Genomic DNA, 21099 nt, shown 5'->3' on the forward strand with positions numbered 1-21099 from the left:
GATGGCGGCAGACACGCTGGCGCGGCGCCTAATTTCCGCCAACGTCCGCCGCGCGGCCGATGCCATCGAGTCGCTAAAAACAGCTCTGTGCCCCGACTCCATTAGGTGCATCGAGGAGGCTCAAGCACGCGGGGAGATCCCGTTCGGACGGAATTCCTCATCGGCGCCAAACCCCGGAACCTCCCTCGGGGGCCGGCGCCTCACAACTTGAGCCGCCTCGGAGAAATTCCCTCCGTGCCTTTCAGTTCTGCTAGGAGGGTTTTCCTATACTGGCTGCTCCTGCACACTCTCAACTTTGCCATCCTCGCCTGCCATCCGGACACGCCATGGCGTACCATCTTGCTGTCCGGAGGAGGCGGGGGTGCTCGATGGAGGGCACTCTACGTAGGGGTCCTCCCACTATTTGTCGGGGACTTGGCCTGGAGGGTGATGCACGGACCAGTGCCGTGCAATAAATGTTTAAGCCGGTTCACGGGCTCCCAGGCCGCCTGCAATTTCTGCGGTCTGGAAGAGTCCGTGTTCCATGTTTTTATTGAGTGCACGAGGTTGCAGCCCCTGTTTTGTTGTTTAATGGGGCTGCTACTGAAATTCTGGCTGCACTTCAGTCCCACACTCCTGATCTTCGGGCACCCTTTGCGGAGGGGAGCGGGTAGGTCCGAGGGCCTCCTCGAAGGACTGCTCCTGGGCACGGCCAAGGGGGCCATCAGCAGGTCCAGGCAGCGGGCGGTCGAGGGGGTCGTTCAGCCAGACTGCCTGCCTCTCTTCCGCGCATACATCCAGTCCAGGCTATCCTTGGAGATGCAGCACGCGGTGTCCACCGGTACGCTCGTGGCCTTCCACATGAGGTGGGCACCGGAGGGACTGGAGTGCATCATCATGCCCGGCAACCAAATTTTAATTTGATTTTATGTTTTTAAGTTAATTTGTTTTAATTGCCGGTGCTTTTAGTGTCCCTCTCCCTTTTTATAGGGGGCACTTGGAGAAAAAATATGTTTTTGTGCCAAAAAAAAACCTTGTAAATGTTGGTGTTTCCCCCAGATCGGGGGGCACGGTTTAATGTTTTTTGTTTGCTCCTAAAATAGTTTCATGCACAAGGACCCCCAGGTCCCTCTGCATCGCAGCATGTTATAATTTCTCCCCATTCAAATAATATTCCCTTTTACTGTTTTTTTTTCCCTCAAGGTGGATGACCTCACACTTTCCGACATTGTATTCCATTTGCCAAATCTTAGCCCATTCTCTAACCTATCTAAATCTATTTGCAGCCTCTCTGTGTCCTCTGCACAACCCGCTTTTCCACTAATCTTTGTGTCATCTGCAAATTTTGTTACACTACACTCTGTCCCCGCTTCCAGGTCATCTATATATATTGTAAACAGTTGTTGTTCCAGCACCGATCCCTGTGGCACACCACTAACCACAGGTTTCCAACCCAAAAAGGACCCATTTATCGTGACTCTCTGCTTTCTGTTAGCCAACCAATTCTCTATCCATGCTAATACATTTCCTCTGACTCTGCGTACCTTTATCTTCTGCAGTAACCTTTTGTGTGGCACCTAATCGAATGCCTTTTGAAAATCTAAATACAGCACATCCATCGGTACACCTGTATCCACCATGCTCGTTATATCCTTAAAGAATTCCAGTAAATTAGTTAAACATGATTTCCCCTTCATGAATCCATGCTGCGTCTGCTTGATTGCACTATTCCAATCTAGATGTTCCGCTCTTTCTTCCTGAATGATCATTTCAAGCATTTTCCCCACTACAGATGTTAAACTAACCGGCCTATAGTTACCTGCCTTTTATCTGCCCTCTTTTTTAAACAGAGGTGTTACATTAGCTGCTTTCCAATCCGCTGGTACCTCCCCAGAGTCCATAGAATTTTGTTGGATTATAACGAATGCATCTGCTATAACTTCTGCCATCTCTTTTAATACCCTGGGATGCATTTCATCAGGACCGGGGGACTTGTCTACCTTGAGTCCCATTAGCCTGTCCAGCACGACCCCCCAAGTCATAGTGATTGTCTCAAGGTCCTCCCTTCCCACATTCCTTTGACCAGCAATTTCTGGCATGGTTTTTGTGTCTTCCATTGTGAAGACCGAAGTAAAATAATTGTTTAAGCTCTCAGCAATTTCCACATTTCCCATTATTAAATGCCCCTGCTCATCTCTAAGGGACCAACATTTACTTTAGTCACTCTTTTCCGTTTTACATATCTGTAAAAGCTTTTACTATCCTTTTTCATGTTTTGCGCAAGTTTACCTTTGAAATCTATCTTTCCTTTCTTTATTGCTTTCTTAGTCATTCTTGTCAATGAGAATGTCTCGATTGCATTTCAGTTCTTAAATAAAAAACAATAAAGGGCTTTTCTTCCAATCGTGAGTTAAACACACAGCCACTCAATTAATTATGTTTCCTATTTTGGCCAATGTGAGGGCTGTTTATCTGAAGTAGGGTGTTTGCGGATCTCGGTCCCAAGGCTTGTACAACCAACGCTCCCAGCTCAGATACAGCATGAGTTGGACTGGGTGGAGTTCTCTCATTACAGGATTCCTGAAGGTAACTTCAGCTGAGAGGGAGTAAAGGGTAATTTTAACTCAGTGTACCTTTCACACGCACCAGCGAGAGGAGAAAGGGAAACGTGTAATTCATGTAACCCCCACTGCCCCTCCCGCAGGGAGATGGGAAGTGAACCACTCTCTTTTAAATGCACTAAGTTGCCATCGTACATTCTAACCCATGATCTAAAAATTTTTAAATTGCCATATGAGTATTATATTCTGAAATAACTATTTATTCCACGTAATATTTTTAAATAGGGTTGGGGATGCAACAGTCCCTGTTAATTGTAAACTAACATGTTGAATTCTAATGGGCCATGTCTAAACTGGTGACTGAATCCTCTGCGGGTTTCTCACAGTTGTGTCCCTGATGTTGCTGAAGCCCATCGGTTGAATTGTTGCATTCGTTCGGCTGATGTCACATTGCGCCTCACACAGAACACATTTACACAGAACGCAGGAGAATACATGTGAAAGTGAGTTTGTGTGTGTTCACATGTAAGTGTTTTGATGATTTTGTATAAGTTTGTGTTTTTGTGTAAGTGCACAATTACACATGAACACACAAAGACTTACATATAAAGACATACTAACAACCTGAAACAAAATATTATACATAACTAGAATATAATGAAAACCATCATTGTCAAATCCAGTTATTGGTACTCTCTAAAACTTTGAACAAAACAATAATACACGTCAATCGAAACGTACACGAACACAACGGAAACTTATACCCACTTACACAAACATAGACACACATATCAATCCAGACACACACTTACACAAAACACACTTACACACATTTACACACATATCAACACATACATCAATCCACACACACATTTACACAAAGCACACACACACTTACACACATCAATCCACACACACACACTTACACAAAACACACTTATACACACTTACACACACATAAACACACACATCTATCCACACACACACTTGCAAAAACACACTTACACACACATAAACACACACATCAATCCACACACACACTTACACAAAACACACAAACAGACTAACACACAGGTAAATACACACGTCAATCCACACACAGACTTGCATAAAACACACACACACTCGTAAACAAACGCATCAATCCAAATACAGATTTACACAAAACACACACACGCTTACATGCAAACACACTATTGCACTTATACACACACATCAATCAAAACACACACTTACACGAAACATACACACACAAACACACACAGACTTACACCTAAACATGAACAACATTGAGACATAACCATACACTTACAGGAAAACATACACCTCAACACACTTACACAAGCATGAACATGCATATAAATCCAAACACAAACTAACACAAAACACACACACACACACACTTACATGTGAACACAATGTTACACGAAAACTCACACACACTTACACCTCAACATAAGCAAACATTTCGACATAATCATACATACACATTTACACACATGAACAAAGCATCATTTTAAAATTGAGTCATTATTATTTTATCCATTTTTGTAACAGCTGATAAAGCTTCATTTAGAAATAGAAAGATCAAGGCCAAAATTATTAATCAATAACATAAAGGTATACATTGTGTACCAGTTCTTGTCATAATTTTGTAAAGCCAAGCTCAGTAATGAATTCTGTGTGACCATGGTCTGTATAATTGTTCTCAGAGAAGTGATTCCTGCCACAGAGAGGGAGGGAGATAGAGATAACATAGAAAGTCAAAGGCAGTAGATAATATGATCTATTGTAAGGCTACAACAGCTGTAAAATTTCACAGCTTTTGAATGGGAGAAAAATTGTATAAAGTAACAGCTCTTCTACTCAGAAGCCAGTGCGAATCAAGCGAACAGGAGATAAGGAGTCGGATCCATGGTCAGCTCGAGAGGACGCTATCGAGAATTAGGCTGTGACTATAATTTGTTAAGTATTACTTTTTGTAACAGAATGTAATTTACTTGATAAAACACTGTTTTTACTCACTATACGTGTATTAAAAGTATTTGGTATGATGTGAACAAGAGTCTCCCTGGAAATAGCTGAATTGCTATAGTTAGCAAAGCGGCAAAAAGCTGCTCATTGGTTAAAAACTGCATCTGGCGACCACGAAGGAACAAAACAAAGAGATATTGAACAAAATGCAATATACTCAATAATCAAGTTAATTGAGAACTCTTGTAATTTTTTCTGTCTATTTGAAAACAAGTTGTTGTGTATCACCAGCAGATGCAAGGCAGATCATTTGATCACCGATCAAATCTTGTGTAAGGTTGATTTACGTCAACTGCTAGTGACTGTTATCTTCATTAAGGAAGCTTACTTAAAAATAATTAATTTTCAGATGCCGGAGGAGTATCTCTTGGAAGAGTATCAGAAAAAGTTAGAAAAGATGTGACGAAACGCAAGTGCAGACACTGTTGCTAGATTGCCTAGGGAAGAATCCGAATGTATCCCTTAAGGATATGGTCACTTTTATTGATGAACAGATTAAAGCTAAGAAATGGAAGCTGGGTAAGGCGATGAGTCTAGTCACCTGTGCAGTTTCGTACTTCGCAGGACGTCAATCAAAAGTCAAGAAAGAATTAGAGGATAAAATATCAGAAGTGGAAAAAAAATTCGGCTAAGAATGAAGAATTGCAGAAAATAGATTCAGACATTAAACAGAAAATTGTGAATTTGCAGAGTCAATTTGCCTCAGCTACTGCAGTAATGCAACAGCAGAGTATCAATGCAATTCACGTAGGGGCTGCAATGTAAACAATTAGGAAATCTTGAGATTTAAAAAGAAGATCTAAGCAGAGAGATAAACGTCTCACCAAACAATTAGAGGACTCATGGGGAACAATGATGGAGGCTTTGCATCGAACCCTTCAAGGGATAAATTATAAGGTTGCAAATAGGAGCTCAGAATTATGATGAAGGTCTTGAACTTATAATTGCTACGTAGGTACCACTTGCTTATGTAGGTACAGCGCAAATGTATAACACATTGAACTGAATCCGTAACCTCTGTAATACATAAACAGCCAGTCAGCAGTTTTTTTACGTCCCTGAGGAAGAGATAAATAAGCAAGTACAGCCACTCTAACCGTCGGATAGACTGGGGTAGAGGGAAAAATGGAACAAAACAATGATGAGAGATGGACTGTTGCATTTACCACTCAGAGCCCGTCGGATAAGAGTCGACAAATCAATGTAACTTCGCTGATATCAATCGACCTATCGATGATTTTGCAGGAGGATAGCTCCTCTCCAAAACCTGTATAAGTTATGCTTGAAAACTCTTGTATTTCGGAGGTTCCACGACTGAACCTTCCCTTGCAATTGCTCGTAATAAAAGCCAGTTGATCCTGGGATTTCGTGTGTTCACTTCCGTGATCGTTATACAGTGGGAGAAAGGTGAGGTGTCGATGAACTATATCAGTTAGTCGACGTCGAAGAAGAGAAGCCTCCTTTTTAACCCCAACATTTGGCGTCATGAACCGGATGCAGACTTTCCGACCTGGATCACGTGACAGCTAAATGGTAGTGAGCATATTTTTTCCCACATGCAGCTGTAGCAGTGACGGGGAAGGAGCTAATTTGTATAAAGAATTAGAAGGGGTCAGCTGTAGGACAACTTATAACGAACCACAGATGGCTGAAAACCAAGGGTGGGATAGGTGTATGCCTGAAAAAGAAGGAATGCAACCGCAGGGGGAGTGGACCCCAGCGATCGTTATGGGAAATATAAGGCGTATGTCCTCAAGCATGACGTGGTAATAACACAGTGAAGCTGGTATTGATCGTGTGCGGTGCAAACAAGAAGGAATACAACCTAAACCGTGGGGTGGGACCCCAGGATCCTAGGAAAACTGGCCAGTGGGATAAAATGCTCGCTGAGATAAATGGAAAATTAATAAAAGAAAAGAAAAATGTTGGATATCAAATTGAATTTACAAAGGACAGTTTGTTTTTATCAAAAGATAGAAATGTGACCTTGAAAGCTGCAGAGAAACAAAGATGTTGAGTTAAATGGACTGGAGGAAGATCATCAAAATACAAAACCTCATTTGAAGAAACGAGATTTAAATTGGCTGTGAAAAGGATATTGGTTGAAATATAAAAACTTATGAGTTAAACCCGACAACGCTTTGTGCCGAGGAAGAGAAACAAAGATGTTTAACTATGGACTGGAGTAAGGTCATCAAAAAATGATTAATTTCAGATTCAAAAGGGGGAAAAGATCTAAGCTATGTGAACTCAGCACAGAAAGAAAAAACTGGGAATTACAGGATTCTTAAAAAGATGGACCAGCACCGAAGATTAGATTTTGTGCCGAGAGAAATAAAACACAAGATTTGCTCAGTGAACGGGACCATAAAAAAACAAAATGCTGGAATGTATATAGCTTGCGTGGAAATTGGATTTCTGTAAACAAAATAGCTATTAAAATGTGTGGTCTCGCTTTAAATCAATGAAAAACTCGTTGGCACGTATTTGAATTGGGTGTGTAGAGAAATTGGAGTTTAATCTAAAATGCTGCCTTTCCCGCTGAGAAAGTTTTATTTTGACAACTTTACCAATAATATCTGCTATTTTAACGGATTCCTAATTTCTTATCAAGTTTTGAAAGCACAAAGACTTGGGGTAATATTTTCAGATGGATACCCGAAGTCACGTAATGATGCCAGACCTTCTTACAAACCTGTAGTGGAGTTAACCCTTTCCATTGAAAGATATTTTATACTGGACATTATTAGTTTGGATTTCTTAATAAAAGAAAAAAGACTCACCTGACAGACAGAAGAAATGTGGGGATATTCAGAATGAAAACAAAACGAAGAAAGCATATGTAATAAGACTCACCTGCTACAGAGGACAGATAGATACTTAAACACATCAAATTCAAGAGTTAGAAGCTAAGATAAATAAGCTGGCAGAGAAAAAGACAGGACCAGATAGATAGTGCAGAGCACAACCATAGCACCATCACCTACGGTAATAGAGATAATGTACCCCAAGGTGGGTAAGTGCAGTCCACAACCCCAACCAAACAGTTAATCAGACAGGGATAATGAGTTTGGAGTTGAGGTGGCACCGGCACATGATAATGGCTATTTATCAGTGGCACTGATACGCACGACCACCATTCGCTCCAGCGGATGTAGAGCAGCCCACATTGCCATACAGGAGGTGCCCCTCAGCCCACAGGAAACAAATTCTATTGAATAAGTTACCACCCGCTAAAGCAAAATAGTAGAGATACAGAACTCTGACAAAAGACTGGAGTCGAATACTGTGACTCAAAAGGCAGGGAAAAGGGTTGGGGAGTACGGGGAACGAAAGTGGATTGAATACAAAAACCACTCTGGGTCTGATGACCGCAACAGAAATGATGCAGCATTCTTGAAAATGTTTAAGGATGGACTAGGAAAGGCACATCTAAAGATAATTAAGTGAGTATTTAAGACAGGAGATGATTATGATGAAACTTTGGAATGGGCAGAACATGTAGAGTGGTTAAAGTTAGAACAAGCGATAAATGAGCAAAAATAGCAGCAACAGCGTTAGCAGCAGAGACGAAGGAGGAAGAGACAGACTCCCGCGCAGCTCCACTGATATGTTTACACTGCAATCAGGAAGGTAACTTCAGTAGGGATTGCCTGCAGAAAAGCAGACGTTACAGCAATTCTAAAGGGACATGTCAAAATTGTGGTAAACTTGGACATTTGGCCAAAGATTGCTGGAGTTACGAGGAAGGCGCTGGATGGCGAGACCACAAACAGGCAAAGAAGGGAATACCATTAACCAGGGAAGATCTGATGGACATGCTCAGACAGGTACCAGCACCACTAGTACCACGGCCACCACCGCCCCAACCCGAGAACACCCAATAACCAACTTAGATTTGCCCCTGACCCATAGGACCATCAACATACAAGGAGAGAGTGGGGGATATCAGAAAGCAACCCTAAGTGAGATGGTGTTGTCGAAGTACAGGGGTTATGCTACCTGTTCAGTTTTGGTGCTGTCAGAATACAGAAGGCAACATAAAGAAGGCATACAGAAGGCAGCGATACATTAAGGGAGATAGGGGTACTGATAGCTCTTCAGTGTAATCGGATAATTTTGGGAGATAAGCACGAAACCGAATTAAGTTCGAAAACCCGGGACACCAGCAGCAACGAATGGTAGGAACAACCGTAATCCAACCCGAGTGGGAAACAAAGGGTGTATGGGGTAGCGTGTGCCAATTATACCCGACTCTGTGGGCACAATGCAAACAAGATTATGGATTAGCAGAGATATCACCCATCAAAATTCCTGGACCCGAACACAAAGCTCACCGACAGTTCCAATTAACACCCGAAGCTGAGGTAGCGGTCTGTCAGATAGTGCATGAATTAGAGGAGCAAAGTATATTGAAACATATAATAGCCTCCATTAATTCACCTGTGTGGCTGATGAAGAAACCCGACAGGTCTTACCGATTGACTATCGATTATACCACCCTGAATAAGGTGACTTCCGGAGAACACCCAATAGTGGCAAGTCCAGCCACAATATTTAATGGCCTGGATCCAGATCATAAGATATTCACCATGCTGGATATAGTGAATGAAACTTGGACCATTCCCTTAGCCAAAGAGTCTCAAGGAAAATTTCTCTTCAAGGTAAATGGATAACAATACACATGGGCGAAGGTACCACTGGGATTCAATAACAGCTGGAGCATATTTCATCGAATATTGTCAATGATTTTGGAACCAGTAGACTTAGGAGAAAGAAGGAGCGAAGTAACATATCTGGGATACATAATATCGGAAGGGAAGAGACAGATGCCCGAGGACAGTATGGAACAATTCAATCAATCCCCAGACCAGGAACCGTGAAAGGGGTCAGGCAGGTACTATGGCTATTAAACTACTGCAGAAATGTTATTCCCGAATATGCCAAGGTGGCCTAACCTATACAGAAACAGGTCAAAGGGTGGAAACCCTCCTAAGAGCCAGTAAACTGGGGCATAGATCAAGAAACTGCATGTGTGCGGTTAAAACAAACTCTCACAACTGCTCCAGCCCTGGGACTACCAGACCAGAATAGGCCCTTTCACGTCTATACCTACCATATTAACCATCATTATAACGCGGTAGTGATTCAATTACATGGCGACAGGCATAGACCGTGGCATATTACTCAGATAAACCGCAACCTGTAGCTGCAGGACTGTCCAGGTGCGTTGCTGCCCTCGACTGTGCGGCTTGGGCCATCAGAGTTAACGAACCAATAATAATGTCAGGGTGCATTATTCTACATACCCAGCGTACATTAGTAGAATAACTTAACACTGGAAGGCTAAAAATGTATTCGATGCACAAATGGCGAGGTGGTAAATAATGTTCTCCCCCCTCCTCTCCCGCCACCCCCCACCCCCCGCCCCGCCCCACTCAACGGGACGGTAACAATAATAAAAGACGTCTGCAGGATGGATCATTACAGAGGGAGAGGAGCATCAGTGTAGCACAACAGAAGATGAGGGAAGTAGTCAGGCAAGTGAAACCCTGCTTGAGGAGGCAGACATGGATCTATATGTAGATGAGTTTCGGCGCTATATCAATGGGACACCACAGACAGGATGGGTCGTGGTAGATCGCAGCGGTCAGGTCAAAGGGGAAGGACGGTTAGAAGAGAATCTATCAGCTCAAGTGGTTGAATTAGTGGTTCTCACTGAGGCTCTGAGGCTTGCTGGGGGAAAATGAGTAAATATCTATACAGACAGTCGATATGCTTTCGGAGTAGAGCATGATTATATGATAGCCTGGAGCAGACGGTGATACACGACCTCAGGAGGAGGACCGATTAAACATGAGGAGATTGGGAAACATCTAGTGGAAGCCTCCTTCCTACCCCAGGAGTGTGCGATAATAAAGATCAAAGTACACGTAAAAAATAATGATCAGTATGAACAGGGGAATGCATGGACAAATGAAGCAGCCAAGCGTGTGGCAGGTACACTGGCCGGGGAAGCCCAAGGCAGAGCATGTAAAATTGGGCCTGAGGAAGTAAATATGCTTGAGGTACAGGGAGAGGCCACTCCGCAGGAACAGGAGGAGTGGAAGCAGAGATGGGCCAAACAAGGGACCAACGGGATATGGAGAAAAGATGGGAATGTGGTGGCCCCGGAATGCATCCAGGGGAGCCTATTAAATTTATACCACGGGTATGTCCATACAGGTAGAACCAACATGATAAGCTTGATGTCCAGATGCTGGTGATGGATTTAGAGAATGACACTAAGAAACAGAAGTACCAAACACCCCAAATAGGCAGTCAAGAGATTACCCCAGAGAGGTTCGGGATCGCATCCAAATGGATCGGTCTCTATCAGGTAATCATGGTAAGTTATGGTACTTATAAGGAGTATCGGCAAGTGGAAACTCTGGACCCAGTTAAAAAAGCATGGTCACTAACTAACCAGTGACGACCGGAAAATATTGCTTTTTGCAGGACTCGAGAGCTCGTGGAAATAACGTGGAGTAACGCAGCCTCATATCAGGGACAACAGACTGAGGGATGGCAAGGCCTGTATTACAGGGACTTGGGCGACATTAGTTTAATAAAACATCAAAAACACTGATGGTGTATGACGGAGCAACAGTAGAGTTAAATAACGGGCATAAAACAACGTTACAAGGAAACGAAACAACATTGGGGATGAGCCAATAATATAGAACCATAATTAGTGGGAATAAGACCGCGGTGTGTTTTATAATCAGGAGGGACAAACATACTGCAACAGGGGAAGGGGGTGCAGATTTCACTAACATCTATGAATGGTGGTGGAGGGATATCTCCAGAGATAGACCCACCAACACGGTCCCATCCACTAGTTTAGCAACAGTGAGCATTACCACGGCCTCGACCATCACGCCCCCAGCGCCACAAACGTGTCCAACTGTGAACACTGGGGCAAAAGAGAAATTGATGAGTTAGACCAAGGATAAGATACACTTCAGGGTACTTCAGCGAATAATTACTGTATTCCTAAAATTAAACAATATAGCTACCCCAACATCTGCGGGTTAAACAGTATAAGCCTGTATAGAAACATGATCCTTCGAGCACTAAAGGCGCTGAATCCAAAACCATGAAGTTTATTGTCGAAAGAGGGTCAGGTAAAAAACGGGACAGGGGAAAAAGAGGGATACTAGAAATGGTACACGGTGGGATACGTTGCGGGAGTTCAACCTATAGAGCCAGACACGATAGATGATCGAGTTAATGCCCAAACACAAACCTTACAGGGATTGCTGGAAAGGGATGAGGATCATGAAAAGTTACAGACACAACTGGGTAATGGCGCAGAAAGGGAATTATTAAACTGGCCCACACATTGCGAGACCACGCCAGAAATATAAATGAATAGAGCAGAAACGAACTTAAGTAAAACCATACAGACAGAACTAGTATGTGTAGGATATGGAGTGTGGTTGCTGAATGGAATACAACATAACATTGAAAAGCTTCAGAATGGAAAGGTGCCGGATTGGATAACACTCGATATATTTACCAACTGGACCTTAGACAAAAACATGACTCATGCCTGCGAGGTGCAGAGAAACAGTCATGCTTGGGTCCCAAAGGCCAGCTGTGTTGCCGCACATTAAATAGATTTTTTATTATCAATATGACAGTATGATGTGACAATGGTAGATACTCTACATCAAACAATGTAGGAGTATAAATGAATCAAACTCGCGTGTGGTATGATGACAAACCAGAAATGTCATTGAAGAGAACAACAGTACTAAGAGTCTCAGCATATATAGATTGTTATAAAAATAACCAAGTTGCTTTATGTCGAGATCCACTACGAATGATCAAAGATGACTGTGGATATAACTAAGTGGACGGGTGCACCTTGAGCATCACCCCCACTAACACAGGACTACAAAATTATCGCTGTTTCACGAGGATATGGAGATTGATGTGTGAGCACCACGGCAACTGAAATGAAGAAAGGAACACCTCATGCACCATTATGGATATTGACTTCTGCTTTACTCCACTTGACGAGACAGATATAAATGGGTTTATTACAACCCCTGAGCTAAAGGAGGAAAGATCGACGGGGCAATGATGGACAGTACCTGAGGAGGTTATGTGAAGGCCATCGGACAACAAGGAAAACCAATACTCCAACTGAACGAGAAACAAACTGGACTGAATTGGACGCCATTCATAGAAACATAGAAACATAGAAAATAGGTGCAGGAGCAGGCCATTCAGCCCTTCTAGCCTGCACCGCCATTCAATGAGTTCATGGCTGAACATAGAGGATACGCCAGGCAGGGCAGGAATTCGGTAGAATAGAGAAGACCCCAAGTGGAGGAAAAATAGAAGAAAGAGAGAATGCCCCAGGCGGGGCATAATTCGAACACCGAGAAAATATTGGCTAGAAAGGACTTATACACGAACTATGCTGGACTCAATGTACTGGTTGTAGTGCAAGGGAACTCACCTTGCTAGTATTATCCTTTAAAAAGCTGTAACCGACGTAAGATGCAGGCCCTAGTCCGTACTATGGATAAAATATTGAAGAAAGGGAAATCAGACAGTCCGGCAGAAAGGACTTAGTATAACCTTGATGGGAAAACCAACAGATAGGTCCAGGAGCTTGGGAAGTAGCACTACCCAAGTGAAAGGTCACCCCTGGAAGCTCACCCATGTGGAATTAATTGCGAAATGGCCTATCTTGGGCATATAGCCAAGGGCCATTAGGGGGAATTGTAAAGGATAAATAATAAGGTTGTAGATATGGGGTCAGAATTATGCTGAAGGTTGTGAACTTATCAATTACCTATGTATGTAACACTTGCTTATAAAGGTGTAACACACTTATACGCAGTATATTATAGCTTAACCTTAGCCAAAATCAGCAGTTTTCTTTACAAGTCCCTGAGAAGAGATAAAGAAGCCAGGACAACCATACCAGGCATCGGATAGACTGGGGTAGAGGGCAAAATGGAACAAAACAAAGATGAGAGATGGGCAGTTGCATGTACCACTCACAGCCCGTCTGATAAGAGTCAACAAATCAATGTAACTTCGCTAATAGCAATAGACCTATCGATGATTTTTCAGGAGGAAAGCTCCTCTCCAACACCTGTATAAATTATGCTTGAAAACCCTTCTATTTCAGAGGTTCCAAGATTGAACCTTCCCGTGCATTGCTCGGAATAAAACCAATAAACCTGAGGTTTCGTTTGTTTACTTCCTTGGTCGTTATACAGTGGGAAGCTGGGCGAGATGTCGTTTAACTACATCAGTTAGTCCACCTTAAAGGAGAGAAGCCTCCTTTTTACCCCAACACCTCCCCTCCTCACCCCTCCCCTCTCCTCTCCTCTCTCCTCACATCTCTCCTATGCTCGTCTCCTCTCCTCTCCCCTGCCTTCTCCCCTCCTCTACTCTATTCTCCTCTCCTACCCTCGCCCCTACCCTCTCCTGTCCCCTGCCCAGTCCTCTCCTCTAATCCCCTCCCCTCTTCACTCCAATTTCCTCTCCTCTCCTCTCATCACATCTACTCTCCATTCCTCTACTCGCCCCTGCTCTGCTTTCTTCTCACCTCTCCTCCCCTACACTCTCGTCCCCTCCCTGCTCATCTCTACCCTCCTCTCTCCGCTCGTCCCTCTTATCCTCCCCTCTCCACAACTCTCCTCCTCTCGCCTCCCCTCTCCTCCACACTCCTCTCATCTCCTCTCTCCTCTGCTCACCTCCTTTTCCTTTCATCTTCTCTCCTCCTCTCCCCTCTCCTCCTCTATCCTCTCCACTCGGCTCATCCCTTCTCCCATCTCCTCCTCTCTCCTCTCCACTTCTCTCACCTGTTTTCCCGTTCTCTCCTCTCTCCTCTCCCATCTCCCCGCCTTTACACAACTCTCCTCCCCTTTCAGCTGTTCTCCTCAACTCTCTTATGTCTTCATTTTCTCCCCTCTCGCCTACCTTCTCCATGCCTCTATTCCATTCTCCCCTCACCCGACCCTCTTCTCCTCCCCTTTCCTCTCCTCGATTCTCCTCTCATCTCCTCTGCTCTCTCATTTCCAATCATCTCCTCTCCTCCTCTATCCTCTCCTCCCCCCTGTTTTCAAGTCGCTTCTATCTCTACTCTCCTCTCCACTCCAATCATCTCTACTCCGCTCCCCTAAATTCTCCCCTCTTCTCCTCTCCCCTCCGTCTCACCTCTTCTCCCCTTTCATTTTAACTCCTCTCCTCAACTTGTGTCCTCTGATGTTCTCCCCTCTCTTCTCCTTCCCGCTCCTCTCGTTCCCTCTGCTTTCCTGTACCTTCTCCACTCCTCTCTTCTCCACTCCTCTCCTTGCCCTCCTACCCTCTCCTCCCATCTGCTCTCCTTTCCTCTACCCTCTTTTCACCTCCTCCTCTCATTCATTGTCTTCTCTCTCCTCTCCTCTCCCCTAACTTCACCACCCCTCTTTTCCATTCACCTCTACTCACCTCTCCACTACCCACTCTTCTTTCCTCTCCTGCCCTCTTTTCTACTCTCCTCTCTTGTCCCATGTCTCATCCTCTCCTCTCCTCTAATCTACTACCCTCCTCTCTCCTTTTCTTCTTTTCTCTCCTCTCCTCTCATCTCCTCTACTCTCCTCTCCGTTGCTCGACTCTCCACAGCTCTTCTCCCCTCCATTCTCCTCCCCACTTCCCCTCTCTTCTCCCCTCTCCTCCCCTCCCTTCTCATCTCTTCTCGCCCCTGCTCTCCCTACTCTCTTCCTCTCTTCTCCTCTGATGGTCTCTCCTCTACTCTCCCGCCGCCCTTCCCCTCTCCTCTGCTCTACTCTCCTTCCCTCGCATCCTCTCTCCCCTCTCCACTTCACTCCATTCCTCCCTTCTGCGTTCCGCTCCTCTCCTCCTCTCACCTCTCATCTCTCTTCTCTCCCCTACCTTCTCCCCACCTCTATTCCACTCTCCTCTCCTACCATCTCCCCTACACTCTCAGCTCCATTCCCCTCCTCTCCTCTCTTCCCCTCTCCTATCTTCTCCTCTGCCCTCTTTTCTCCTCTCTTGTCCTCTCCTTACCTCTTATCAACTCTCCTCTCCATTCCTCTACTCATCTCTGCTCTGCTCTCCTCTCTACTTCCCCTCTCCTCTATCCTCTCCTCCACTAAACCCTCCTCCCCTTCCTGCTCATCTTCTCTCTTTCCTCCTCCAACCTCTCCTCTCACCTCCTATCCTCTACTCTGCTCTGCTGTCTTCTCCACTCAACGCATCTCCTCCCCTCACCTCTGCTCTCCTATTCCCCTCCTCTCCTCTCCTCCACATTCATCTCCTCTCGCCTACTCCCCTCCCGCCTCCTGTCCTCTCTCTTCTCCCCTCCTCACCTCTCTGCTCCTTTCATCGCCTTTCCTCACCTCCAGTCTCTACATTCCCTGCTCTGAGGAAAATAAACGATAGCATGGCGTGTGACTATCTGTATGGCATAGGTCGCCATGAATCCTTACTGACCATTGTATTAACAGCACACATGTATCCTTACTGACCATTGTATTATCTGTCCCCATGTACCCTTACTGACCAATATGTTATCTGCCCCCATATGCCCTTACGGACCACTGTATTATCTGTCCACATGAACCCTTACTGACCAATATATTATATGCCCCATATCCCCTTACTGACCACTGTATTATCTGTCCCCATGTATCCTTACTGACCTCTGTATTATCTGTCCACATGTATCCTTACTCACCATTATATTAACAGTCACCATGTACCCTTACTGACCATTTTATTATCCTTCCCAATGTACCCTTACTGACCATTGTATTATCTGTCCCCATGCATCCTAATTGACGACTGTATTATCCATCCGCATGTACACTTAGTGACCACTGTATTATCAGTCCCATGTGTCCTTACTCGCCATTATATTAACAGTCACCATGTACCCTTACTGACCATTGTATTATCAGTCCCCATGTACCCTTACTGACCACTGTATTATCAGTGCTCATGTACCTTCACTGACCACTGTATTATCCTCCTCATGTACCCTTACTGACCATTGTATTATCAGTGCTCATGTACCTTCACTGACCACTGTATTATCCTCCCCATGTACCCTTACTGACCATTGTATTATCAGTCCCCATGTACCCTTACTGACCATTGTATTATCAGTCCCCATGTATCCTTACTGATCATTGTGTGATCAGTAGTCATATATCTTTACTGACCACTGTATTATCAGTCCCCATGTATCCTTACTGACCATTGTATTATCAGTCCCCATGTACCCTTACTGACCATTGTATTATCAGTCCCCATGTATCCTTACTGATCATTGTATGATCAGTCGTCATATATCTTTACTGACCATTGTTTTATCAGTGCCCATGTATCCTTAATTAGCACTGTACTGTCAGTCCCCATGCATGTTACTGACCTTTACTTAGCCTGCATCTATCCTTCCATTTGTTTTATTTCACTTGTGTTACCCCGAGAAGTGAATTGAAAATCTGAAATTACAGAGTTATTTTACATCTCAGTAATAATAGAAACTCCCTAAATGAAAGTTGCTCCCTTCATATGCATGCTGTGATTCTGTGGAATTAACTATTTCTGCTTTTACAAATAGTGCTTGGATTTGGATAAAGTTATTTGATCTCAAAGCCACGTTGCTTTTAAGATATTTTGCAATTGAAAGTGATGCAAAGAAAAGGTTCGGACAACTTGTTTATTCAGTGACTGTGAATAATATCCTTCAGTGTGGAGAGTTCACTCAGGCTATAAATAGGGATTTTTTTTCAGCCTGTATAGCAATGTTTGACTGAAGTTGTTGTCTAAAACGAACAGCGCTCATTGGAGGTCACAGAAAGTCAAATCATGTTCTGGGAGATTCCAACTGAGCTTTGGATCCTGTGGGCATTTTTTAAAGTGGAACGTATTTATTACCCGCTCCTCGCTGCTGTTGGTGTTCCTGGTGAGTCCTTCATCTGCAATTAATTATGTAACCCATGTTTCTCTGTATTTTCTGTCCTTGTCCTTTAGTTCAACTTATTAATTGTATTCTATTTCAACCTCTTGTTCTGAGTCTGGCAATGAAAAGAGGTTTCTGTCATGTAATGTTTGATCATTTGTTAATTTGCTGCTCCCAGTTCAATGAACAGTATGTTGTTTTCACAATTTAAACCTGTTTTCTGTGTCTGGCAATGCACGGAAGTTTCTGTCATGTAATGTTTGATAATTTGCTGATTCGCTGATCCCAGTTCAATGAACAGTATGTTGTTTTCACAATTTAAACCTCTTGTTCTGTGTCTGGCAATGCACAGAAGTTTCTGTCATATAATGTTTGATCATTTGCTGACTCGCTGCTCCCAGTTCAATAAACAGTGTGTTGTTTCCGCAACTTGTTTCCAGTGATAGTGGTTTACAGGATTTGACAGAAATTTGATTTTATTGACACAGATATGTTAGTGAACGATTAGATTATTGAACAGCTTGCAGTCAGCTTTCTGCACTGATGCCCAGTGTTGGATAATAAATATGTGTTCAGCGGTAATACGTGTTTTAAGGACCGCTGGTTTATGTTAATGACACTGCTCTGTGGAAATCAGCGTTGAGAGACCCTTCACAAATACATTGAGATATGAGACATTATCCACTAATGATTCACTATAGACAGTTGTCGTAATTTTCACCGCCTCCCGCTCTGCCTCACAGTCACTAATTCCAGATGGTCAGGACAGGGTTAAAACTGCAATACGGACTCAGTAAAATGTTTATTCAGTTGTGCTTGAATTGATTTATTTCCCTTGTTCAGCCACAGTTCAGGAGATCTCGGTGTGGGCCGCACGGTAGCAACTATTCAAAATGTAGCACTATATTGTGAAATATTTTAATATTTCCAGTCTCAAACTCTCTCTGTCAACTGGAAGTCTGTAACTTTCTCATACCAGGTGAAAGGCAGCAGGTTGACATGGTTCCAGCTGTAAACAGACACGTTCGAAAATCCTCTGTGACATTATACAACATGGGTCATCATTAGTCTATTGTAAAGTGACAGTCCCTTCTTTAAAGATTATTTGCAATATTCTTGGAAAGTCAGCTTAAGCCAGTTACAAAATGTACTTTTAATACAATGGTTGGAAAGGTTCTGATTTCGATACATAATGCAATTCAAGTCATCTTCTTCAGCCTTTGACACAACCGCCATAATCTCGCCAAAGACTCCATTCCCCTCTCTGGCAACAAATTTCATTCCCCACCTTGGCCACAGACTCCATTCCCCTCCCTGTACAGACTCCATTCCTTTTCTTGGCCACAGACTCCATTCCTCCCTTGGCCCACAACTCCATTCTCCTCCCTGGATACAGATTCCATTCCCCTCGCTGTCCCCAGACTACATTCCCATCCCTGGACAATGACTCTATTCCCCTCAATGGACACAGGTTGTTGACAAACTCGCGGCTTCTTGTGCTGAATTATTGCTCACTCTGACTTGGATATGCCGTTATATATTAGTCTCATTCAGCGCTTTAAAACCCCGGCAAAAGTCCAACACATTAATTCTTTCAGTCATGACCCAGCACCCACACATCACATCCACCGCTTCACTCACTCCCTGTCACAACACCCAAACATCCCATCCACTGGTACATTCAGTCCAGAGCCAACACCCACACGTCCCATCCATTGGTACATTCAGTCCTTGCCCCGACACCCACACGTCCCATCCATTGGTACATTCAGTCCTTATCCCGACACCCACACGTCCTATATATTGGTTATTTCAGTAACTGTGCCAAACACCACACGACCCATCCGCTGGTGTAATCAGTCCTGACCCAAACACCACACGTCCCATTGGCTGGTTCATTTAATCCTGACACATTTCACACATAATTCTTTGAGACAGCTGTTGTTGCTCTCAATCTGAAATATAAATTCCGTTTTTCTCTTTCTTGCAGTGAACTTAGTGACGATAATGATCCTGTCTCGAGGAAGGTGCGGTCTCTCCAAGTGTGTCAGCCGTTACCTGGTGGCAATGGCAGCGGCGGATCTACTGGTCGTTATCCTCGACCTGATATCCAGGCAGATTTCTATTCTTTATTGGACCGCGTTTGAGTTCATGTGGAAGAGTAAAGTGTGTAATATCCATGCCATCCTACTTTACGCAGTCACAGACTGTTCCGTCTGGTTCACAGTTACTTTTACCTTTGATCGATGTATAGCCATTTGTTGTCAGAAGCTCAAAACCAAATATTGCACCGAGAAAACGGCGACTGTGGTTGTGGGAACAGTGAGTGCGCTGTTCTGTGTAAAGAACACTTTCTGGTACTTTATGTATGGAGGTATGTATAATATTTCCAATAGTCCCTGGTTTTGTATTGTTACATGGAAATTCTCTGACTCACTATCATGGGCAGTAATTGAATTCCTTCATTATATTATAACACCGTTTATTCCATTTGTTCTGATCCTTCTGCTCAATACTTTAACTGTCAGACACGTTTTAGTATCGAGCAGAGCCCGCAGGAGACTCAGGACCCACAGCAGTGGGGAGAGTCCCAGTGACCCAGAGATGGAGAAGCGAAGGAAATCCATAATTTTACTGTTTGTTATATCCGGCAATTTTATCCTGTTATGGGCAGTGTTTCTGTTATATTCTGTGGTTAAACGATTGTATTCGTTAAACTTTATTCCTGTATATCTACCTCAATATGTACAGGAAATGGGATTTATGCTTCAGCTCCTGAGTTGCTGCACCAACACATGTATTTATGCCGTGACCCAGTCGAAATTCAGAGAGGAGTTGAAGAATGTGGTGAAATATCCCTTTACTGTAATTGTTAAATGTATTAAATAATAAGAATCACACAATGTTATGGGCGGGTGATCTGCCCAATCCCCTCATCTCTGTTATACACACACAGTGAGGCCTGTTTTCATCTTTCACCGCGCGGATTCAGCGACTAACAAAAATGATAGAGGTGGGGAAGTCCACGGAGATCAGTCCCGCTGGACTCCTGCAGGTTTTATCCCCACTAAGACGTCTGCTGCGGCCTGGGACGGGTTTATAAAGCTCCCGACCGCCAGGCTCGTGTCGGATGTGTTTACCCAAAGGGAGCGGCACGGGGAAGGTGGCTCTGTTACTTTTCAGTCCACGGGCGGGCCGCTCAGTCCCCAGCACTCCCAGGGAAAGCTGGAGGGAAATGGCCTGGGACCAAACAACAGCCAGGGAGGGAAGGTTTCAAAGGCTCAAAGGTCAGTGCTTTCATCCCTTTGCAGGCTCCTTGTGTTTTTCTCCCAGTGGGGTTTAACCTGAGCAGCCCCAACGCCTGGTGATAGCGACGTATCCTTGTTTCAGATAATCTACCTTTGGGATTAAAGGGTCTCCTGCAGACGGAGTATATCCCAGTGACATTCACCACTATAACGTTCCTTTGTAAGTTTGCCTGAACAATGCGGTGATCTGCAGGATGAAGTGTTCCCCGCACACACTCGACACACATTGAACTCAGCT

At 44.0% G+C, this 21099-nt stretch overlaps 1 protein-coding gene across 1 annotated transcript in view; it reads left to right on the forward strand.

Annotated features, from left to right (window-relative positions):
- LOC139235471 (neuropeptides capa receptor-like) overlaps nucleotides 1–20442 on the forward strand; it is a 30232-nt gene extending 9790 nt beyond the window's left edge. Inside the window, exons 5-6 of the mRNA XM_070866567.1 lie at nucleotides 17430–17556; nucleotides 19544–20442. Of these exons, the coding sequence (XP_070722668.1) occupies nucleotides 17430–17556; nucleotides 19544–20442 (1026 nt within the window). The remainder of the gene's footprint in view (nucleotides 1–17429; nucleotides 17557–19543) is intronic.
- The last annotated feature ends 657 nt before the right edge of the window (nucleotides 20443–21099 follow it).

Source organism: Pristiophorus japonicus, chromosome 23, assembly GCF_044704955.1.
Source record: "Pristiophorus japonicus isolate sPriJap1 chromosome 23, sPriJap1.hap1, whole genome shotgun sequence".
Taxonomy (NCBI): domain Eukaryota; kingdom Metazoa; phylum Chordata; class Chondrichthyes; family Pristiophoridae; genus Pristiophorus; species Pristiophorus japonicus.